The following is a 24428-nucleotide window of genomic DNA, read 5'->3' as shown; positions in this document are numbered from 1 at the left end:
TGTAACTATGTGAAGTATTACTCCTTTGGCATACTTATATGGCATTCTAAGCAATACAGAAGTTCACAAATAAAATAAGGTAGGATACTTTAATATAATCACCTGTAATGGAGGCTTTTTCTTCAGATCCTAGTGAAAAGGAATCTTTAAGATTTTCTTTAACAGATGATGATGGTATACTTGTTAACCATGGATCCTATTTAAAGAAACTATGTAAGTTTACTTCTCAAGATTTGTGGAGGGCAATAGCAGTAGTAAGACTACATCATAACTCTGAAATATGCATTATTAGTTTTCTATTGAAACACCATAAGGGTTAAGTCAAAGGAGGTTATAATATACTTTACTTTCAAGTTAAGAGCTAGTTCAGTTCTTTAACTGAAACTTCTAAATCCATTTTTAGCAGTTTTCAAAACTACTGCTGCTCTAAAATCAAATCCCAGAAATACTTAAGTATTTGACATCTCTTTCTCTAAGTATATACTTCCTGCTGCTGCTGCTGCTGCTAAGTCGCTTCAGTTGTGTCCGACTCTGTGCGACCCCATAGACGGCAGCCCAACAGGCTCCGCCCTTCCTGGGATTCTCCAGGCAACAACACTGGAGTGGGTTGCCATTTCCTTCTCCATATACTTCCTAAGAAAGCATAAAGATCGTAGGTCAAAAACCCTTGAAAGTGAAGTCGCTCAGTCGTGTCCAACTCTTTGCGACCCCATGGACTGTAGCCTATCAGGTTCCTCCATCCATGAGATTTTTCCAGGCAAGAGTGCTGGAGTGGATTGCCATTTCCTTCTCCAGGGGATCTTCCCGACTCAGGAATCGAACCTGGGTCTCCCGCATGGCAGGCAGACACTTTACCGTCTGAGCCACCAGGGTTTGAAACAAATATTAATAGTTCTTCAAACAAAAGCAATTCATAAAACCAAGTACATGTGTGTGTGTGTTGTTGATTCAGTCATATCTGACTCTTCGTGACTCTATGGACTGTAGCTCACCAGGCTCCTCTGTCCATGGGATTCTCTAGGCAAGAATATTGGAGTGGGTTGCCATTTCCTCCTCCAGGGAATCTTCCCGACCCAGGGATAGAACTCACGTCTCTTTTATCTCCCACATTGGCAGGTGGGTTCTTTACCACTAATGCCACCTGGGAAGCCCAAAAACCAAGTAGCTATTCCAAACATTTTAGGTTAAAAAGTACATAGATTTCATGCACTTTAGTTTTCCTCAAAATTACTGTATCTGAAATAAAATAATCATATACAGAATGAAGGAGAAGGCAATGGCACCCCACTCCAGCACTCTTGCCTGGAAAATCCCATGGATGGAGGAGCCTGGTGGGCTGCAGTCCACGGGGTCACTAAGAGTCGGACACGACTGAGCGACTTCACTTTCACTTTTTCACTTTTATGCATTGGAGAAGGAAATGGCAACCCACTCCAGTGTTCTTGCCTAGAGAATTCCAGGGGCAGGAAAGCCTGGTGGGCTGATGTCTATGGGGTCACACAGAGTCAGACACGACTGAAGTGACTTAGCAGTAGCAGTATATGAAATGAAGTAATTATATTTGTGTTCCTATATGAAACATCGTTTTATAGGATAATACTCTAGTCTAAGGGTGATGATACTATAAGAAGTTTGATTTTTGTTGTATAAAATTTTTTATTTTTTTCCAATATATTTAATGTCAAAAGCAATAGAGAGAAACCATCTGGGAAGATGGCAGAAGTGCTAAAACACCAGAGTCTACCCTAAGGGATGAAGCTTCACCCAAGGAGATTTGCAAGTTAGTAGCTTTTCTCCTGAGAAAATTTCCCCAACAGTGTAGCTCTAGTAGTAGTAGGCTGCAACCCTACCAGATTTGCTTGAGGAGTCAGAGAATAGAATTTAGGAATAGATGATCAGCCAATAAATTTGGAGAAGAGCTGCAGAGGGCAAGAACCCCAAAATCTGCATATAAAATCCACCTCAAACCTTTGGTTCAACTATGCATGGCATGGAAAAGACCTCAGAGGGCCCTGTAAAACTGTAGTAGCTAGAAAGTAAAAAAAACTAAGCAGAAGTTTTAGTCAATGTCCATGGCAAGGGAGACAGAGTTGGAAATTTGAGTCTGGCCATAAAATCAGTATGATAGAACACATGTTCAGAGAAACATAATAGAATCCAAAATGTCTACAACTTATCATCCATAATATTCAGTATTCAATCAAAATATTAAGTAACAGAAAATAGTGACTTATACTATGAATACAAACAACAAAAATAGTCTATAGTAACCAACCCAGCGATGACCCAGATATTCCAATTGGCAAATAAGAACTTTAAAGTAGGTTTCATAAATATCTTCAAGCATTTAGGAGGAAAAATATATACACAGTGGTGGAACAAATGGGTATCTTGTTAGATACAGAAAATACAACAACAACAACAAAAATTGGAAATTCCAGAGTTGAACAGTACTGAAAAAAAAAAATTACTGGATAGACTTAACAGCAGATCAGATATGGTAGAAAAAAGCAGTGAACTCAAAATCTCTGAAGACAGAAACTGAAGAAAACAAAGGGTAAAAAGACTGAAGAAACATGAACATGATCATGAGAGATCAGTGAGACATATTAAAAATTTCAATGCACTAGATTACAAACAAGAGAAAAGAAAAACAGAAAAAAAAATTAACTTCTTATTTTCATGGAAAATATCAGTTTACAGATCCTGAAACCTCAACGAAACCCAAGCAGGATAAATATAAAGAAAAACTACACCTATGTACCTTGTAGTCAAATTATTGTAATTCAAAGAAAAAAGATAAAGTCTGGAAAAAAAAATTCTGAAAGCTGTCAGAAAAAAAACCCAAAATGTTATATAATGAGTACAACAAGATAAATTTCTGCTGATTTTCTAACAGAAATCATAGAGGTCAGGAAAAATGGAAACCTATAGATAGCTGGAGGTAGCAGAAGAGAACTGTCAGCCAAGTACATATTCAGCTAAGTCATCCTTCAAAAATGAAGATGAAGTGAATTTTTTTAGATAAGTAAAGACTGAGCAAACCTGTCACTGGGAAATCTATATGACAAGAAAAATAAAAATAAGTTCTTAAGATTGAAGGGAAATAACATTAGAAGGAATATGAATCTAAAGGAAGAAATGAGGATCCTTAGAAATGGTATATAAATCTAAGAAAACTACAAATGTTTATTCTACTCTTTTAGTTCTTTAAAAGTCTAAGACTAAAAGTTTAAAATCATTCACCATAAAATAACCATTTGGTCAAAACAGATATCACAAGGAAAATTAGAAAACATATTTAAAGGAATGATAATGAAAATGAAAGTGAAGTTGCTCAGTCGTGTCTGACTCTTTGCAACTCCATGGATGGAGTAGCAGGCTACTCCGTCCATGGGATTTTCCAGGCAACAGTACTGGAGTGGGTTGCCATTTCCTTTTCCAGGGGATCTTCCCAACTCAGGGATCGAACCCAGGTCTCCTGCATTGTAGGTGGATGCTTTTACCATCTGAGCCACCAGGGAAGTCTGATAATGAAAATAAATGTCATCAAAAATGGGTGCTGTTAATCAAGTGTTAGAGGAAAATTCATAGTTTTTAAAAGTTTTGATAGAAAGGATGAAAAGCTTAAAATGAAGGGACACATTTTCTAACTTAAAGATAAGCAAATTAAACCCAAAGAAAATAAAAGAAAGAAATAATAAAGAATAAAAATCAGTGAAACTGGATACAAACAATAGAGAAAACTAAGTCAACACTGGTTCTTAGAAAAGTTTTAACAAAACTGAGCAATGCCTATCAAAATTTAACAAAAAAGACAGAAAACACAAACTATACATTAGAGATGGAAGATGGAATGCCATGATAATTTTATTGCCATCAAAAGCATAAGGGAATATCACAAACAACTTTATAAATACAGCATCTCAGAAAAAGTGGTCAAATTTCTAAACAGACAAAAATTACTAAACTGATGAAGTAGCAAATGTGAATACCAAAGTATCTATCCAATAAAGGAAAAAATCAAATTTAGTATCAAAGACCTCTCCACAAAGAAAATTCTAGGCCCAGATAATTTTGCTGGTGAAGTCTCCCAATTCTGGGAAAAATGATACCAAATTTTTGGTTTCATACCAAATTTTAGAAAACAGAAAGAGACAATCCCCAATTCATGTGATACCCATGCCTGACAATAACATTATAAGGAAAAAATTATAGTCTGCCTCCATAAATACAGATGCAGAAGTCTTAACAAAATATTAAGAAATAAAATCTCACACTAAAATAACCTACTATGATCGACCAGATTTTACCCCAGGAATACTGAGTTGATTTAACAGAAAAGTATAGATATGTATCATCATACAAACACACACATGAAGGAAACGTAGAAGTGAGGCTGCAGCAGAATAGAAAGCGTCACCCTTTCCATATCCAGCTGTGACACTCGAAGGAAAGTAAGGCAGTAGAGAGAGGTGCAGTGTCATATAAGAATTCATACATAGTTTAAGAGACATAAGCATAGTTGAATGTGGATGATAACGGACCTTTCCAGAAGCAAAGATAATGGATATAGGAGAAAGAAAGGTTGACAAAAAATTAATGGAAATCCCTGAAAAGGCGGGCTTAAAGAAGATTCACAGCATGCTTGGGAAAATTTTATAATCAGGAATAAGAAAGTTTTAGATTATTGAAAACAAAAGTATTTCATATGCCCAACAATAAAATATGGCCTATGTTACCGTCATTAAGGTGAACGTAGTCTCAAGATCACCTAGCAACACAGAAACACTTCATGAGCTCAGTGCTAAGAGATTACAAAAAAAAAAAAAAAGCATAATACAAAACATTATGAATGTTAAGATGACAAATATGATAAAATAAGTATAGGAAAAATAGCCCCAAAGGGAATAAGAATAATGAACATTGTTGTTATTAAGTGGTGGGATTGTGAGTAGATATTTTTCAATTAAACTTCTTGTCATTATATAATGTTACTTTAAAAACTTTAGGAATACTTTTTTCTTTAATCAAGGGACATAACATGCATCACAAAGAGGATTTAGTTAGGCATCACTACCAGTCTGAATAATGTCCCTCAAAATTTATGTCTATCCTGAATCTCAGATGGAATTAATTAAGATGAGGATATACTAGACTAGGGTGGACCCTAAGTCAAATGACTGGTGTCTTTTTTTAGAGGAAAGTGAGGAGAGACACAGAGACCAAGGGGAAGAGGCCATGTGATGATGGAGACAGGGATTAGAGTGATGCAGCTGACAGCCAAGGCCCACCAGAGATTCCTGACAACCACCAGAAGCTGGAAGGAGCAAGGAAGGGTTTCTCTCTAGAGCCTTCAGAGAGAATATGACCCTACCCACACTTCGATTTTGGACTTCTGACCTCCAGAACTGGAAAAAAAAACTTCTGTTGTTTTAAGTCTAATTTGTGGCAATTGATTGTAACAGCTACCGTGAACTACCATAATATCCACTTGGTCAGATGATCTTATTCAATATACAATAACTGTTTGGCTTTGATAAGCCCATCTCTTCTCCAGATTTTTATAACAAATTAGGACATACCACACTAAAGTTAGAAAGGCTTATATCAAATTGCCAGCCTTACTGGTAAAGCTAACCTACAGGACAAGAGTGGAATAAGAAGCCTGCTGTAATCCCACTTCTGGTCTGAATTGGAGAGACCCATTCATTTAGCTGTGATACAAAGGACTTTCTCTGTCTCCCTTTGTACCACCTCTCTTACTCACATCTGAACCACAGAGGAGTCAGAAGAAAGAAGCTTAGCCAGGTACTGTTTAGTTTTCTCTGATCTGCTTAAGCAGATTGTAGAGCAAGAATGTTCTGCCCATACTTATCCCTTCTGAAATGTGAGGTGGAAGTTTCCTAGCCATAGTGCAATTTAAATACAGGAGGCCAAGTGTTCTTCCCTAATGACAATACACAGTAAACTCCTGATGAACTGAAGGATCATATCTACTCCCATTGTGGTATCCCAAAAAAGATAGGACACTGCTGTGACCATTCAATATACATTTGTTGAGAGATTAAAACCAAATGAATAAAATGACACCAGCCATAAATTATACAATTAAAATATGTGTAAATATATGCTTGCAATTAAAGTGTTGCAAAGATTCAAAAGAACTGCACTGTTTTTTCACATTTAACTTTCTCTGATATTGGATGCATTAATTAGCAGTTTTCTTCTTTCTTAGCAGTACACGAAATAATTCTGCATCTTTGCTCTATCTTACAATGCAGTTTTAGACCCAATAGAACATATTTTAAAAATTAAAGTTCCTTGTCATTTGCTGAAGAAAACGTGTACAACACACACAAACACACACATGCATGTATGCAAATATTCTCTTTCTCTTATAATCAGATGCAAAAATCTGAATCAAAATACAATTCAGCAACAGTGCTAACCTCAGGGTCAAGGTTTTCAGAGAATGCATTCCTCTCAGCTTCTGGTTGTCTGCCATTTGGCCTTGGGAGGAACGAAGGTGTGGAATGTCCCTCTAAATCTTCGTGTGGGACAGTTTCTTTATTGTTTCCTAGGCTATCTTTCTTCTCCCCATGACTGTGCTTTTTCAACATGCTCCTTGGTCGAGGTGAAGGCTTAAATTGGCTGTCTGCTTCGAGGCTGCTGTTATTTTCTGCAGAATAATACAATGCTTTAATACATTTAATACAGTAAAAAAATATATATTTTTAAGATGGTCATGGCTTCTCCTACACCCCAGGTGCCACCAAACTTCCCTCCTCTTTCCAAGCACCTAGCACCTTGCCTCTGTCCTGGAGAAGAAGTCCACACCCTTCTCTACAAAGAACTCCAGAAAGTAAAAGTAGGTGATAGTTGACAATCAAAAAAAAATTTTTTTAATGGCTGCCATTCTGACAGTAACTAGTATACTTCACTCTTGTGAGTAGTTAACTATTCTACTTTATCAACTCTCATAGTATTAACAATTTTTTTAAACAAACAAAACCATGTCTTGATTTTAGCCTTTATAAAATGAGGCAGTTTAGCCATCAAACCTTTATTGAGTGTCTGCCGCCAGGTCCCGTTCACATCACTCATATGAACAGATCTCAGAATCAAGACACTGGCAATGGCCCTGTCCTAGGATTTTAGAGGTTGGGGAGGGAGATGATTGTAAACCAATAAAATTATAAGACAAAGGTAAGTGCTGTAACAAGTATGAAGATGACGTCGGTACAGGGGTAGAAGAGCCAATGTCCCTGGAAAGAGGAATGGAGAACTCGACAACTTGTGAGCTGCTGTTCTCTGAGTCCATAAAACCTCTCCAGCAGTTATTAAAATTTCTCAGTTACTATTTCCACTACTTCTAAGTTTAAAACAACAATCTAATGCTGGTATACTTTCAGCCCTCAAAACAAGATATACAGGTTTTTTATATGAACTTTTCCCTAAATTTCACGTTTTACATACATACATATATATATATATATATATATACACATTTCTCCATTGTCCTACCAATGTATTCTTCTGACAAAGCTGCAAAATTGAATACCTTTCTCTTTTTTATCCGTAAGTGGGGTTATAAATCCTGCTAGAAGATTCTATAGTCAGACCTAACTGGAACCACTATAAATGTTTCACTGCCAATTTTAGGTATGTCCTAAATTCTGGTCAAATGTCCAATTTAAAATCCAAGAGTTATCCTAGATTCCTCCCTCAAAATCCAAAGCATCATGATACCCTATTGACTCTACCTCTAAATATCTCTCATTTATCCCACTTTCTGCAACCCCACTGTCAGTTCCTTATCCAGTCTTGCCTAGATTACTGCCTCAGCAGCATGTATAAAACACAAATCAGATCACACCACCCCTCTCCACGAAATTCTTCAGTGGCTCCCCATCATCCAGTCCTGCAAGTTCATTGCCTCCGAACAATATAAAAGGTTTCAGTCTTGTCCCTGGCTAGCTATGCTGCCTCGTCACTGGCACGCTCCCTTGGTAATCTGTCCTGATATGCTGGGCTCGCTCTCCTTCTGCAGTTGGGCCACCTCTCTTGCCACCAAACTTTTACCCTAGTTCTTCCTTTGCCTAGGATGTCCACTTCTGGCTTCTCCTGACAAATGCTTGCTTGTCTTTGGAATCTCAGTTTACGCAGAATATTATATAAAGCTTGATAAAAGGTTTTTTGAGTCTTTTTTACTGTAATAACAACACTTAACAGGAGATCCATTCTCTTAACAAAATTTTAAGTGCAGAATACAGTATTATTACCTAAAGGCACAAAGCCATACAGCAAAACTCTAGAACTTGTTCATCTTGCTAACTGAAACTTTGCACCTTTTGACTAGCAATTCCCATTTCCCTCTCCCTCTAGCCACTCATAACTACCATTCTTACATTGACATCTTAACCCCAAGAGTGATATATTAGGAGGTAGGACCTTTGGGAGGTGATTATGTCATAAAGGCAGACCTTCATGAATGGAATTAGTGCCCTAAAAACAATGTTCTAGAAAGTTCCCTCGCCCTTTCCACCATGTAAAGCTACAATGGGAAGCCTGCAACATGGAAAAGGACCCTAACCAACCATATGGGCCCTGTGATCTCAGACTTTCATCCTCCAGGACCGTGAGAAACAGATTTTTATCGGTTATAATTCACCGAGTTTGAAGTTTCTGGTTATGCTGACCTGCTAAGCTACTTCAGTCAGGTTTGACTCTTTGTGAACCCATGGACTGTGGCCCACCAATCTCCACCGTCCTTGGGATATTCCTGGCAAGAATACTGGAATGGGTTGCCATTTCCTCCTCCAGGGGATCCTCCTAACCCAGGGATTTAACCTGCATCTCCTGCATTGGCAGGTGGGTTCTTTACCACTAGCGCCATCTGGGAAGCCCCAGTAGTATTTGGGAAGTATTTGATTACAGCAGCCCAAATGAGTAAGACAGTATTGGAGGATTGTACCACATCTCTAATGCTGCAGTCACAGTTACCATCACAGTGCTTGTAACAGTGAAACATATCATACAAACAACAAATATGTGTGGATAAATAAAATGATCTGCCTATGAACAAATGCTGAATAATAAAGTGAAGAGTAAAAGCATTTATAGCATGCTTAATTTATGCCAGATTGCTCTAAACCCTTCAGATACATAAACTCATTTAATTGTCTCAAACCCCTTGTGGTGGTTCAACTATCGGCCCCTTTCACAGATAAATAAAATGAGGAACAAAGAACTCATGTGCCTATGGTTATAAAGTCTAGTTTGTGGAATTAAAGCAGGAGCACTCTGGCTCCAATGCTAATGGAGTCAAGGTGCTCCTGCTTTAAAGTTAAAACAAAGACAGCATACCTTGTAAAAATTACTTTCTACAATCACCATCAATGTGACCATTACCTGATAAAGTGAAAGAGTTTGATTATTGTACTTTTTACAGCAGAAAATTTAAGTCTGAATTTGGCAATAAGGAGTTCATGATCTGAGCCACAGTCAGCTCCCAGTCTCATTTTTGCTGACTGTATAGAGCTTCTCCATCTTTGGCTGCAAAGAATATAATCAATTTGGTTTGGGTATTGAGCAACTGGTGATGTCCATGTATAGAGTCTTCTCTTGGAAGAGGGTGTTTGCTACGACCAATGCATTCTCTTGGCAAAACTCTATTAGCACTTGCCCTGCTTCATTTTGTACTCCAAGGTCAAATTTGCCTGTTAATCCAGTTAGCTCTTGACTTCCTACTTTTACATTCCAGTCCCCTATAATGAAGAAGACATCTTTTTTGGGTGTTAGTTCTAAAAAGTCTTGTAGGTCTTCATAGAACCATTCAACTTCAGCTTCTTCAGCATTACTGTTTGGGGCATAGACTTGGATTACTGAGATATTGAATGGTTTGCCTTGGAAATGAACAGAGATCATTCTGTCATTTTTGAGATTGCATCCAAGTATGACACTTTGGACTCTTTAGTTGACTATGATGGTTACTCCATTTCTTCTAAGGGATTCTTGCCCACAGTAGTAGATATAATGGTCATTTAAATTAAATTTGCTCAATCCAGTTCATTTTAGTTCACTGATTCCTAAAATGTCAATGTTTACTCTTGCCATCTCCTGTTTGACCACTTCCAATTTGCCTTGATTCATGGACCTAACATTCCAGGTTCCTATGCAATATTGCTCTTTACAACATCAGACTTTACTTCCATCACCCACTTATATCCACAACTGGGTGTTGTTTTCTCTTTGACTCCATCTCTTCATTCTTTCTGGAGTTATTTCTCCACTGATCTCCAGTAGCATACTGGGCACCTACCAACCTGGGGAGTTCATCTTTCAGTGTCCTATCATTTTGCCTTTTCGTACTGTTTCATGGGGTTCTCAAGGCAAGAATACTGAAGTGGTTTGCCATTCTCCTCTCCAGTGGACCATGTTTTGTCAGAACTCTCCACCATGACCCGTCCATCTTGGTTGGCCCTACACGGCATGGCTCATAGTTTCATTGAGCTAGACAGGCTGTGGTTCACGTGATCAGTTTGGTTAGTTTTCTGTGATTGTGGTTTTCATTCTGTCTGCCTTCTGATGGAGAAGGATAAGAGGCTTATGGAAGCTTCTTAATGGGAGAGACTGACTGAGGGGAAAACTGGGTCTGGTCGGGAGCTGGTAATTGACAGGGAAGCCTGGCGTGCTACAGTCCATGGGGTTGCAAAGAGTTGAACACAACTGAGTGACTGAACTGAACAGCAGACAAGCAAGAACAAAGGAAACTTTCAGGTTCTAATATTTTTATAAAGCATTAAATGATAGGCAGCAATATCTCATGATATTAAAAATATTAAGTTCTAAACATGATAAAGAAAAAAGTCTAAAAATTTAGATAGAGCTAAACTTGTTAACCACATTACTTCTTTAATGAATAAATTATTTATTTATATATTCAAATACTTAAAGAATTCTACATGCCAGGCACTAACCAGCAGACTCAACTTTGTCCTTCAACTTGAATAACCTTGGAATAATGATTTCAAATATTTTATACCAAAATTCCATTTCCAGAAGCATCAAGTTTTCAGAAAGAAAAAAAAAGTCTATACATTATCAAAATGTCTTGTTTCACTATCAAATGTGAATGATTACCTATTTCAGTAATTATTTTTATACTACATATACTGAATTGCAAATGGTTAATGATTGTTCAAAAATTCAGTATTGCACATTCATAATCCTGGGGCCATCTTGTGGTCAAAGTACAGTATTTCTCTAATTCATTTTGTCACAGGTTTTAAAAAAGGTATTAAATAGATGGATTATTGCTGATTATGTACCATAAAGTTTTAATTATATACTTATATCTATATCAGACTAAGTTTTAGCTTTTATAGAAGGAAATGGCAACCCACTCCAGTGTTCTTGCCTGGAGAATCCCAGGGACGGGGAGCCTGGTGGGCTGCCATCTCTGGGGTCGCACAGAGTCGGACACAACTGAAGCGACTTAGCAGCAGTATGCTCACAGTTTCTTATTACCTAATGAAAAGCTTTTCAGAATCAGGACAAATAGAACAAACATAATCTATAAAAATAGATTTTTAAACTCAACTATGACTAGGGAATACTACATACTCTATCTTTCATAAAGATTCACTGTGCATATGTCTTTATTAATGGTTCCAAGTAGTTCTCTCATAAAGAAGTCGGTTTAAAATTTCTATAACTCTGTGTTTTCCCCTTAATACAATGAACAAACTGTGGAAAATACTGTGGAAAAAGGTGATTTATTGGATTACTCACTATTTGATTATGTTTTCCTTCTCTCCATTTTTTATTTTACTCAGTACACTGGTAAGGGACATTTTAGCAAGTAAATTCTGTTTCATTAGACCTTGTGCTTACACTTTTGTAGACGTTTATAGTTTAAGACATACTTTAGTGTGATGAGTGTGTGCTGTCATGTCTGACTCTTTGTAACCCCATGGGACTATAACTCGCCTGCCAGGCTCCTCTGTCCATGGAACTTTCCAGGCAAGAATACTGGAGTCCTCCTCCCGGGGGATCTCCCCAACCCGGGGATCAAGCCCACCTCTCCTGCATCTCCTGCAATGGCAGGTGGATTCTTTACCACTGTGTCACCTGGGTACATTCTTCAAACAATTCTGTAGGAAGGGAGAGCAAGGTTCCTCTCCCTCCTCATGAGGACAGTAAGGCTTACCCTATTGCTAAGGTCAAACATAATTAACATACAGTGGCTTTTTCCCTAGTATCACTGCTGATTCATGTCTTCTCATTTGAAAGTGGATAGGATTGTCAGGGGTGGAAAAAGGAGTGGGTCCCTAATACATATCTGAAATAAAGCTTTGCCTGAGGTTATCCGTGCTATCTAATATATAAAGTATGAAATACTTCCCAGTATTGTATTTAATGATTATATAAAGGAAAGAGGTTTTTGTGAAGGTTAGTATCAACTACTACTGTTTTCCATGAAACATAAAGACTGGAAGACCCCAAATCCTTCACCTTCTCTGCCCTTGTTCCTGCATGGTAGCCCAGGGGATCTCACGGCAGTTAGTGCCTGATTCACTCCATCCCTGCTCCTCTGTGCCCAGGGCTCAATAGAATTGTGGAGAAACTATTGTAATGGTCATACCAGGAAATTCCCCACAGAAAACTGAGTTTTAGTGGATTTTCCTGGGGAACAGAGAAACCAAATGGAGATTCTCTTAAGGAAGTCTGGAGGCTTAAACGATAAGAGTAACAACACCTCTCTCTCCCATCCCCATTTCAAATATACAAATGTCAAATAGATATTCTGGCTGCATGGAAATGATTCTTTAGGACTAGCCCCAATGCTGCTCTCTATCCCTAATGTTTGGAGTGTGAGATGGATTAGAAAGGATTCCACTGTAGTTACAGTGCTAAAAGCAAAACTGGAGCTCATATGTCTACGCGAGGCTGGATGTGGATGCTCAAAGTTCTTGCACCTCCTGCATTCATTCAGTCTCGCATCTCTGCTGGTGCCTGATAGGAGGCCAAAGAACTTTCAGTCATCCACATCCAGCCTCGCTAAGGCCTATGAGCTCCAATTTTGTTTTTAGCAGTATAACTACAATGGAATCTTTTCTAATCAATCTCATACTCCAGACATTAGGGTTAGAGCAGCACTGGGGGAGTCCTTAAAACAATCATATCCATGCAGTCATTTGCCAGAATATTTGTTTGACATCTGTATATTTGAAATGGGGGTTGGAGGACGGGAGGGAGAGGTGTTGTTGCTCTTACCATTTAAGCCTCCAGACTTTCCTGAGAATTACGACTTTCCTCTATGGTTCTGGGTTTCCCAAGTCACACTAGTGGTAAAGAACCTGCCTGCCAATACAGGAGACATAAGAGACGTGGGTTCAATCCCTGGGTTGGGAAGATCTCCTGGAGGACGGCATGGCAACCCATTCAGTATTCTTGCCTGGAGAGTCACATGGACAGAGAAGCCTGGTGGGCTACGGTCCCTAGGGTCACAAAAAGTAGGACACAACTGAAGTGACTTACTACACACAGACGCACCCAACCTCTACACAGCCAGATCTCCAATTTATGGACTTCCTTGGTGGTTCACATAATAAAGAATCTGCCTGTAATGCAGGAGACCTGGTTTCAATCCCTGGGTTAGGAAGATCCCTTGGAGAAGGGACCCACTCCAGTGTTCTTGCCCTGAGAATTCCATGGACAGAGAAGCCTGGCAGGCAATAGTCCATGGGGTCACAAAGAGTCAGACAGGACTGAGAGACAAAAATTTTCATTTTCATTTTCTATACTTCTAGTATTTTTATTTATATCTGCAAAATTGAAATGTTAAGTCTGTCTTTTTTCTTAAATATTTATTAGCTCCTATGTAAAAATATTTTGTAATTATCTTAAAATAAATTTTCAAGAAATGCAATTACAGTAACCTAACAAATTACCTGAAGATGGACTTTTGATCCACTCTAGTATTCTTGCCTGGAAAATCCCATGGACAGAGGAGCTTGGCGGGCTATAGTCCATGGGATTGCAAAGAGTCCAACACAACTTAGCGACTAAACCAAACCAAACCAACAAATTACCTGAAGATGTACTTTTGATTGGAAGAATTCTAGGTTTAGTTTCCATTTTAATTTTCTCTTTTTCAACTTCCTGTTGTTTATTTTGAGATTCAGGTAAGGGATTTACAACCATGCCTTCACCATTATCAAATGCAATGTCATCGTTTTTGATAGAGACTATTGGCTCATGTTTCCTCACATCATTGCTTGATTTCTTTGTTTTCAAAAAAGACAGTTTTGGAGAATTGTTTTCTTCATCATCTGATATGTGAAAATTATTCATTTTTTTATTAACTGAATTTTCATCTACTGAGGTGTCAGAAAAATCACCTAAGGAAACAGAAAAATAGAAGAGAAAAATATTTTCAATAGTACATTTTAAAGTTTTGAAGGTTACATTAATCAAAAACATTACCTTAAAGGCTAGATATGAATTTACAACTGTGAATAGATTTGGAACCCTAAAAAAACTCCTAACTTAGGCAGTCTATAAATTAAAATTTTCAGTTTCATTTATTTAAAACGTACTTACTGAGTATGAATAGTGTATCAAGTCAAGCACTGTGCTTGCTCTGAGAGAAGTCATTCAAAGGTTCAAAACAACAATCAGTCATAGACATTTAGATTTTGGACTGTAAAACTTATTTATTTATTTTTTTCAAAAACTTCGTCATATAAAATCAAGAATATTTGTAAATGGAAGAATTAGCTAATAATGTTTTTCCAGTAAAATTTTGGAACTGCTATTCCATCCATACCAGAGTATTAGATTTTATTATGAGAAGAAGAATAAAGAATGCTAACTTAACTATACAGTAATGATTTAATTATTGTTCTGGTACTTTTTACAGAGAACACCGAGAGTTTTTCACTGAATATCAAAGAATAAAACACTGAATTTCAAGTTCAGAATTTTGTATGTTTATCTTGAAATGTGAAATGTTAATATCTTACATAACCAAAGAAACCAATTTAATCATACAGTACTGACATACTGGGTTTTTTAAACGGATTCCCTTTCACAGCCAAAAAACCTTGATTTAGAAAAAGCATTATAAAAGTGATTCTGATGTACCCAAAGTTCAGTTCTATGGTCCCTAATTATTACCTCACTGTAGGTCTCATAGGGTTGGCCTTAAAGATGAACGTATCATCTCTAATATAATTTACCACTGACAAGCAAATCTGCTATCAGTTACTTTTCAGTTTTGTATACACATTCAGAAAAAAACAAGGACAATCATACAACTTTTTGAAAATTAAGAGTGACTTTTTATTCATTAAAAAGTTGGAGACCTAAAACCAGTGAATTCACTGGTATTATTTTAGAATGGTGATTTTAGTTTGTTTTGTTTTCAGGTTTCGGCTATAAATAACTAAGGAAGCAAAAAGAAGACATTTCTTTTCTCACGGTCTCACATACCAATCTCATCACTGTCAAAGTCATCTGAGTATTCAGAACTTCTTTGTCTGGCTGAGCGAGCTGTAATTGCTTTTATTAGCTCATCCTGAAATGAGATAATTAAAATCAGTCGCCACCCAAATGTGTACTCTCATATGTAGAATTAATTCTTTAAACAGATAATGCTTGATTAATAACTGCTTTAAAACTCAGATTTCATTCATCTAACAAATATTTACCGAAACTCTACTTTATGCCATGCACCCAAACTCTAAGAGGCAACACAGAACGTCACAGATGACCCCTTTTTTCATGGAACTTACAGTTTAACAAGAAACACCAAGAAAATTAATTGAGGGACTCTATCTGGACCAGGTTCATTATAAACTGATATTTGGAAGAAACTGGTATTCTTCATGATCTTTTGTTTCAGCATATTGCTATTAACAGATGTAATCAATACCATAAATTGAGACCTTCAATTCAAAATTGTAGCAACTGGACACAGAAAGCTTAAATGTTATTATGTTAAACCAGAAAAAAAATTAACAATATTTATATGAAAATGGCAATTAGAAGTTGCTATTTAACTTTCACAAGCGAATTTAACTTTTAATATACTAAGAACCTAGTATTTAGTTTGGTAGTCTTAAAGCCACACAGAGGAGCTGGTAATACTAGAGCCCAAATACAATCACCTGCAAAATCTCAAAAGAAACATAGGATTTACTCATGCTCTTTATAGGACTGCTCTAGGATTACTTTCAAGTCCAATATTCCTAATACAGGAATTACCTTGTAAAATCATTCAAAATAAAAATACTTTACCTGGAAAGTAGTTCTTTTGGTGACTTTTGGACTCTTTGTATACGCCAAAGTTGTGCTAAAAACTTCATCAGACATAGTGTGTTTTAATTCTCGACCTTTATAAAATGGCTAACCAATGATAGGAATAATTCAACCTCTGATGATGGCTGAAACACACAAAAAACAAGTCAGAGATTTTTGCATGCTTGAGAATTTGTATTATTACATTTAATGCTTCCTTGGCCACCAGAAAGTGAAGTCGCTCAGTCGTGTCCGACTCTTTGCGACCCCATGGACTGTAGCCTACCAGGCTCCTCCGTCCATGGAATTTTCCAGGCAAGAGAACAGGAGAGGCTTGCCATTTGACCACCAGAAAAGCCAAACAAAAACAAGAAAAGCATCATTGAGCTGCATGTTCACTTCAACAGAGTTCTTGAAAATAAATAGCAAATTCTACCAACAAACTGGTTTTCAAAGAGAAAAGAAAATTCAAACTTAAGTTATCTTAGTTTTACAATTATTTTATTATCCTAAATAAGTTTTACAATTATTGCACTCACTTGAATAATGAGCGCAATGGCTTGTTGACAATTAAAACAGAAACTTTTCTACCTCTCTTCCATTCAAAAGTATAATATTGCCTACAAAAGAGGCATATTTATTTAAAAGGCTACTTTTATTTTTAAAATGAAGTCTACTTTTATTTAAAAGAAAGTGAAGTCGCTCAGTCGTGTCCGACTCTTTGCGACCCCATGGACTGTAGCCTATCAGGCTCCTCCGTCCATGGGATTTTCCAGGCAAGAGTGCTGGAATGGATTGCCATTGCCTTCTCCAGGGGATCTTCCCGACCCAGGAATGGAACCGGGGTCTCCCGCATTGCAGGCAGACGCTTTACCCTCTGAGCCACCAGGGAAGCCCTTTATTTGAAAGGCATACTTACTTAAAAGAAGAGTACTGTCAGCATAAAGGTTCATCTAAGAACTTCATCATTTAATTTTTTTTTCTTTCACTCTTCCCTCTCACAAAAATGTTAATACAATTAGATAAAACAAAATGAAGTTGCTCCAGGAGGAGACTGCCGGGCCGCCCCGCTGCCCTCCGCAGCGCGCGGGGACCGCTCTGGCCCTACAAGGTGGTGGCGCCCTGTGCCTGACCGCTCGGCCCATTGCGGCCGACCCAGCAGCCACCACTAGCCACGCCAGTGCACAGCCGAGCGCGGCTCCGGCCCCAGTTCTCCGCGACCCGCAAGTCCCGCCTTCTGTATTCACCTGGCATTCCTGCGGAGGGCAGCCCGCAACCCGAGAACCCAGCGGCTGGCCCCTCTACCCGGCCTGCCCCTGGCTGCTTTCAGAGACCTGGCTCCTTAGGAAGCTTGGAGGCGAGACGAAGAATGGAGGTGGGGGGGCGGTTGCTAGGATACAAGATCTCTGGGAGGAAGTGACTACTCCTGCCCCGGGCCTCGGGTACCTAACACCGCCCTGCAGCCCTACGTGTCACTGAGGAGACCGCCCAGAGGAAGGAAATGACGTCAGCCACTCTGGGTCTGGGGAGAAGGATGTTTTACCTGTCGCCTATGCTTCAGTCGTTACCTAGGAGACGGGACCCATCTGGCTGCCTTAGAGTTGGCGCCTGCGCACTGAGAGTTGGCGCCTGCCAGTGGCGTGAGGGGCTTCATCAGCGCAAAGCATATCCGTTGTTTTGCCACAGTTGTCACAGACATGAAGTTCTGTGAATCGGAGTAGTGTACTGACGGACTAATGCACTGATAGATGGGACGGAAAGGCAAGATAATGTCTTTTGCAGGCTCAGGAGTCAAAGGGCACATTTGAATCCTGGCGCACCTCTCTCTATCCATGTGATGTCCTGCAATTTAAGGTCTGTATACCCTAGTTTCCTCTTCTGTATTAAAAAAAAAAAAAGGAGGCTATAATATTAATAGTAACCTTAATAGCCATAAAGAAAGCCGAGCGCCAGAGAATTGATGCTTTTGAACTGTGGTGTTGGCGAATACTCTTGAGAGTCCCTTGAACTGCAAGGAGATCCAGCCAGTCCATCCTAAAGGAAATCAGTCCTGAATATTCATTGGAAGGAATGATGTCGAAGCTGAAGCTCCAATACTTTGGCCATCCCACGCAAAGAACTGACTCATTGGAAAAGACCCTGATGCTGGGAAAGATTGAGCACAGGAGGAGAAGTAGACCACAGAGGATGAGATGGTTGGATGCCATCAACGACTCGATGGACATGAGTTTGAGCAAACTCCTGGATGTTGGTGATGGACAGAGAAGCCTGATGTGCTGCCGTGCATGGGGTAGCAAAGAGTCGGACACGGCTGAGTGACGGAACAGAGGTGAACTGGTGTTGCTGTGAGTATTGAACGAAATTATGCAGATGGAATACTTGAAAGATTGCCTGGGATTGCATTCCATCAGTGTTAGATAACACTGTATGTAACTCAGCCACAAAGGGCCTGGACAGAAGTCATTCCTTGGACACACAGCTTAAAACCCATTCCAAGTGTTTCTTTAATGTAAATTCTTTGGGTATGTACTCAGTGGATATTCTGGCAAAAATTGAATCAGTCAACAAAATAAACTAAAAAGGCAGAGGACTGTGTGCTGATAAAGTAACCAAAAATAACAACACTTAACTAGCGTAGGTAATCCTTAACAAAATAAACAAACAAACAAAAAAAGACACTTATTTAAAGACTTTAAAATAACAAGGATTTCTACTATTTTTTTTAATTTAGAAGAAGCTTAATCCTAACTGAATTGTATGAATTTATTATTCATTGACTAGTAAATTAAACTTGTTCTCAGTATTTTTCCCCCTACCTCTGAAATTTTTTTCACTTCTTCAACAATTTATTTATAAAGAAATCACAGTGGATACAAGTTTAATAAATCAATATGTTGAAAAACTAAATGTGCATAGCAAGAAATACTAAATTTAGTTTTTTTAAAAAGACAGTTCATGCTTTTAACAATCTGTGCAATGTAACTTTTTAAATACAGACTTCAGTTTATGCTCAACTTGTTTGAAAAATTTAGTTTGATCAACATTTGCTTAACTTTGATGTTTTCAATAAATCCTTTTTTAACTTTTTACTTTGTATTGGATTATAGCCAATCGATTATCAATGTTGTGATAGTTTCAGGTGAACATTTAAGGGACTCGGCTTCTCATATACATGTATATATTCTCCCCCAAACTCCCCTTCCATCCAAGCTGCTACATTACATTGAGCAGTGTTCCATGTGCTATACAGTAAGTAGGCTGTTGTTGGTTATCCATTTTAAATATAGCAGTGAGTACACATCCACCCCAACTCACTAACTATCCCTTTCCCTCATGCTTTCCCTCCTACAACCATAAGATTGTTCTCTAAGTTTATGGGTGTCTTTCTGTTTTGTACATTCATTTATATCTTTTCTTTTCAGATTCCACATAAAAGGGATGTCATATGCTATTTTTCCTTCTCTGTCTGACTTACTTACACTCACTATGGCAATCTCTAGGCCCATGTTGCTGCAAATGGCATTGGTTTATTCTTTTTAATGGTTGATTAATATTCAATTGTATATTGAGAAACCTATATGCAGGTCAGGAAGCAACAGTTAGAACTGGACATGGAACAACAGACTGGTTCCAAATAGGAAAAGGAGTACGTAAAGTCTGTATATTGTCACCCTGCTTATTTAACTTATATGCAGAGTACATCATGAGAAACGCTGGGCTGGAAGAAGCACAAGCTGGAATCAAGATTGTTGGGAGAAATATTAATAATCTCAGATGTACAGATGACACCACCCTTATGGCAGAAAGTGAAGAGGAACTAAAGAGCCTCTTGATGAAAGTGAAAGAGGAGAGTGAAAAAGTTGGCTTAAGGCTCAACATTCAGAAAACGAAGATCATGGCATCCGGTCCCATCACTTCATGGGAAATAGATGGGGAAACAGTGGAAACAGTGTCAGACTTTATTTTTGGGGGCTCCAAAATCACTGCAGATGCTGACTGCAGCCATGAAATTAAGACACTTACTCCTTGGAAGGAAAGTTATGACCAACCTTGATAGCATATTAAAAACCAGAGACATTACTTTGCCAACAAAGGTCCGTCTAGTCAAGGGTATGGTTTTTCCAGTAGTCATGTATGGATGTGAGAGTTGGACTGTGAAGAAAGCTGAGTGCCGAAGAATTGATGCTTTTGAACTGTGGTGTTGGAGAAGACTCTCGAGAGTCCCTTGGACTGCAAGGAGATTCAACCAGTCCATTCTAAAGGAGATCAGTCCTGAGTGTTCTTTGGAAGGAATGATGCTAAAGCTGAAACTCCAGTACTTTGGCCACCTCATGCGAAGAGTTGACTCATTGGAAAAGACTCTGATGCTGGGAGGGATTGGGGACAGGAGGAGAAGGGGACAACAGAGGATAAGATGGGTGGATGGCATCACTGACTCGATGGACATGAGTTTGAGTGAACTCCAGGAGTTGGTGATGGACAGGGAGGCCTGGTGTGCTGCTTTTCATGGGATCACAAATAGTCGGACACGACTGAACTGAACTGAACCATATCTTCTTTATCCATTTTCTGTCAATGGATATCTAGGTTGCTTCCATGTCTTGCTATTGTATCAGTGCTTCAATAAACATTGGGATGTCTGTATCCTTTCAGATCATGTTTTTCTCTGGATATATGCCCAGGAGTGGGATTGTGGGACCCTGTATATGTCCATATGGTAACTCTATTTTTAGTTTTTTAAGGAACCTACATACTGTTCTCCATAGTGGCTATACCAATTTACATTCCCACTAACAGAGTAGAAGGATTCCCTTCTCTCCACACTTTCTCCAGCATTTATTGTTTGTATTTTTTGATGGTAGCCATTCTTGCTGTTATGAGGTGATATTTCATTGTAGTTTGATTCATATTTCTCTAATAATTAGCAATGTTGAACATTTTCATTTCCATGTACCTCCTGACCATCTGAATATCTCTTTGGAGAAATATCTATTTATGTTTTCTGTTCTCTTATTGATTGGGTTGTTTGTTTTGATGCTTTAAGTATCATGAGCTGTTTGTAAATTTTGGAGACTAATCCCTTGTTGGTGATATCATCTGCAAATATTTTCTCCCAATCAGTGTGTTGCCTTTTCATTTTGTTTGTTTCCTTTGCTGTGCAAAAGCTTTTATGTTTAAGTAGGTCCCATTTGTCTTTGTTTTTATTTCCATTATTCTGCAACATGTATCAAAAAAAATATTGCTGCAATTTATGTCAGAGAGTGTTCTGTTTTCCTCTAGGAGTTTTATAATGTGCAGTCTCACATTTAGATCTTTAATCCTTTTTGAGCCTTTTAAAAAATATGGTATTAAATAATTATCTAATTAAAATTTTTTTCATACTAATATATATTCCTTTATTAAATTTTCTTAAATTACTAAAACATTTTAAAATGTCTTTTGTATCCTCTGCTGATGGTATGCTATAATTTATTTAGCGGGTTTCCCTGTGATGGACATTTAGGTTGTTTACATTTGTTTGCTCCTGAGAAATGTGTACAAGGCTTGTGGGGCAGACCTGCACAACAGAGATGGGGGTGCTCACCCAGTACCCCGGCAGTCCTAACCCAGAGACAGTTTGTCATGTTCACAGCAGTTATATTCCCAGGGGCTCCAGAGAACTCATAAATGACTGAAATTGTCTTCTTTGATCACCCATCCCACTGCCAAGGGCAGAACATCCAGACCACTCTCTTAGCTTGCTGTTCTTATTGTTTAGTCACTAGGTCATGTCTGACTCTTTTGTGACCTCATGGACTCTAGCCCATCAGGCTCCTCTGTCCATGGGATTTCCCAGGCAAGAATACTGGAATGAGTTGCCATTTTTATTTCCTTCTCCAGGGGATTTTCCTAACCCAGGGATTGAAATCACATCTCCTGCTTTGCAAGCGGATTTTTTACTGCTGAGCCACCCTCTTAGCTCAGTTCAATCCAGTTGCTCAGTCATGTCCTACTCTTTGAAACCCCATGGACTGCAGCACACCAGGCTTCCCTGTCCACCACCAAATAGCTGTACAGATTTCCCAACACCATTTGTTGAAGAGACTGTCTTTCCAACATTGAATAATCTTGCCTTCTTTACCTTAGATTAATTGACCATAGGTCCGTAGGTTTATTTCTGGGGTTTCTATCTTGTTCTATATCTTTATTTTTGTACCAGTATCATACCATTTAAATGACTATAGCGTTGCAATATAGTCTGAGGTTAGGAAGCCTAATTCCCCCAGCTAGTTTTTTTTTTTTTTTTTCCCCACCCTAAAGTTTGCTTTGGCTAGTCAGGATATTTTGTGTCTCCATACACATTTTAAGATTTTTGTTGTTGTTGTTCTTCTGTGAAAAATACCATTGGTAATTTGATAGGGATTGCATTGAATCTGTAGATTGCTTTGAGTAGTGTAGTAGTCATTTTGACAATATTGATTCTTCCAATCCACAAAGTGATATATCTTTTCATCTCTTTATGTCTTCCTCAATTTCTTTCATCAGCATCTTATATTTTTCAGAGTACAGGTCTTTTGCCTCCAAAGGTAAGATTATTCCTAGGTATTTTATTCTTTTTGATGTGACCGTAAATGGAATTTACTTAAATTCTCTTAAATTTTTCTTCCTGATCATTCATTGTTAGTGTATAGAAATGCAGCAGATTTCTGTGTATTAATTTTTTAACCTGCAACTTTACCAAATAAATTGATGAGTTCTAGTAGTTTTCTCATTGCATCTTTAGGATCTTATGTGTACAGTATCATGTCATCTGCAAATAGTGACAGTTTAAATTCTTTTCCAATTTGGATTCCATTTATTTCTTTTCTTCTCTGATTACTATAACTAGGACTTCTAAAATTATGCTGAATAAAAGTTGTGAGAGTGGACATCTATGGCTTGTTCCTGATCTTAGAGCAAATACTTTCAGCATTTCACCATTGAGTATTATGTTAGCTTTACTTTTGTTATATAGGGCTTTATTATATTGAAGTATCTTCCTTATATGCCCAGTTTCTGGAGCGTTTTAATCATAAAAGGGTGCTGGATTTTGTTAAAAAGCTTTTTCTGCTTATATTGAGATGATCATATGGTTTTTATTCTTCAATTTCTTGATGTGGTGTATCACATTATTTGATTTGTGGATATTGAAAAATTCTTGAATCCCTGAGATGAGTCCTACTTGATCATGGTATATGATCTTTTTAATGTATTGAATTTGGATTGCTAGTATTTTGTTGAGAATTTTTGCATCTATGTTCCTCAGTGATATTGGCCAGTAATTTTCTTCTTCTTCTTCTTTTTTGTTTTTGTGGTATCTTTGTCTGGTTTTAGCATCTGAGTGATGGTGGCTTCATTTAATGAGTTTGAAAGTTTTCATTCCTCTGAAATTTTTTGGAACGTTTCCAAAAGGAAAGGGCTTCTCCAAGTAGTTGGTAAAATTTACCTGTGAAGCCATCAGGTCTGGGACTTTTGCTTGTTGTTAAACCCAGTTTCAATTTCAGTGCTTGTGTTTCATCTGTTCATATTTTCTATTTCTCCCTGGTTCAGCCTTTGGAGATTGTACCTTTCTAAGAATTATCCATTTCTTCTATGCTGTTTATTGACATACACTTGCTCATAGTAGTCTCATGATCCTTTGTATTTCTGTGGAGTCAGTTGTAACTTCTTTTTCATTTCTAATTTTATTGATTTCAGTCCTTTCTCTTTCTTCTATTGATGAGTCTGGCTAAAGGTTTATCAATTTTGTTTATCTTTTCAGAGATCCAACTTTTAATTTCTTTGATCTTTTCAGTTGTTTTCTTTGTATCTATTTCATTTATTTCTGCTCTTTCTGAATTCTTTCCTTCTACTAACTTTAGGTCTTGTTTTTCCTTCTTTTCTAGCTATTTTTAATGTAAGATTAGGTTGTCTACTTGAGATTTGAGTGACTGAACTGACTTTGTCTCTTATAATAGTTTTTATTTTTAAGTCTATTTTGTCTGATATGGGTATTTCTACTCCAGCTTTCTTTTGATTTCCATTGACATGTAATACCTTCTTCCATATTCTTACTTTCAGTCTGTAAGTGTTCCTAGGTCTGAGATGGATCTCTTGTAAAC

The 24428-nt window shown here is 37.9% G+C and overlaps 1 protein-coding gene and 1 long non-coding RNA gene across 12 annotated transcripts in view; one reads left to right on the top strand and one right to left on the bottom strand.

Moving 5' to 3' along the window:
• The window catches only part of MAP9 (microtubule associated protein 9), a 48617-nt gene extending 30474 nt beyond the window's left edge, over window positions 1–18143 (bottom strand). For 5 of the 11 annotated variants that reach the window (XM_086346195.1, XM_086346200.1, XM_086346189.1 and 2 more), the window contains exons 1-6: window positions 17556–17885; window positions 16309–16454; window positions 15502–15586; window positions 14100–14408; window positions 6453–6682; window positions 103–196 (exon numbers count right to left, since the gene is read on the bottom strand). In XM_086346195.1, the coding sequence (XP_086202321.1) occupies window positions 103–196; window positions 6453–6682; window positions 14100–14408; window positions 15502–15586; window positions 16309–16383 (793 nt within the window). In that variant the 5' untranslated portion in view covers window positions 16384–16454; window positions 17556–17885. Of the gene's footprint in view, window positions 1–102; window positions 197–6452; window positions 6683–14099; window positions 14409–15501; window positions 15587–16308; window positions 16455–17227 lie in introns of all 11 variants that reach the window. The other 6 variants (XM_086346197.1, XM_086346192.1, XM_086346196.1 and 3 more) reach the window with 3 other exon arrangements.
• Window positions 18144–18535: 392 nt separating this feature from the next.
• Window positions 18536–20952, top strand: LOC147354918 (uncharacterized). The gene is made up of 2 exons (XR_015144098.1): window positions 18536–18653; window positions 19731–20952. It is a non-coding gene; the product is annotated as an uncharacterized LOC147354918 (long non-coding RNA).
• Window positions 20953–24428: the final 3476 nt, after the last annotated feature.

Source organism: Bos grunniens, chromosome 17 (assembly GCF_055505025.1).
Source record: "Bos grunniens cultivar Pamir isolate PY7600 chromosome 17, Bosgru_T2T1.0, whole genome shotgun sequence".
NCBI lineage: Eukaryota > Metazoa > Chordata > Mammalia > Artiodactyla > Bovidae > Bos > Bos grunniens.
The sequence above is the reverse complement of the archived record's forward strand: the minus strand, read 5'-3'. Positions and strand labels throughout refer to the sequence as shown.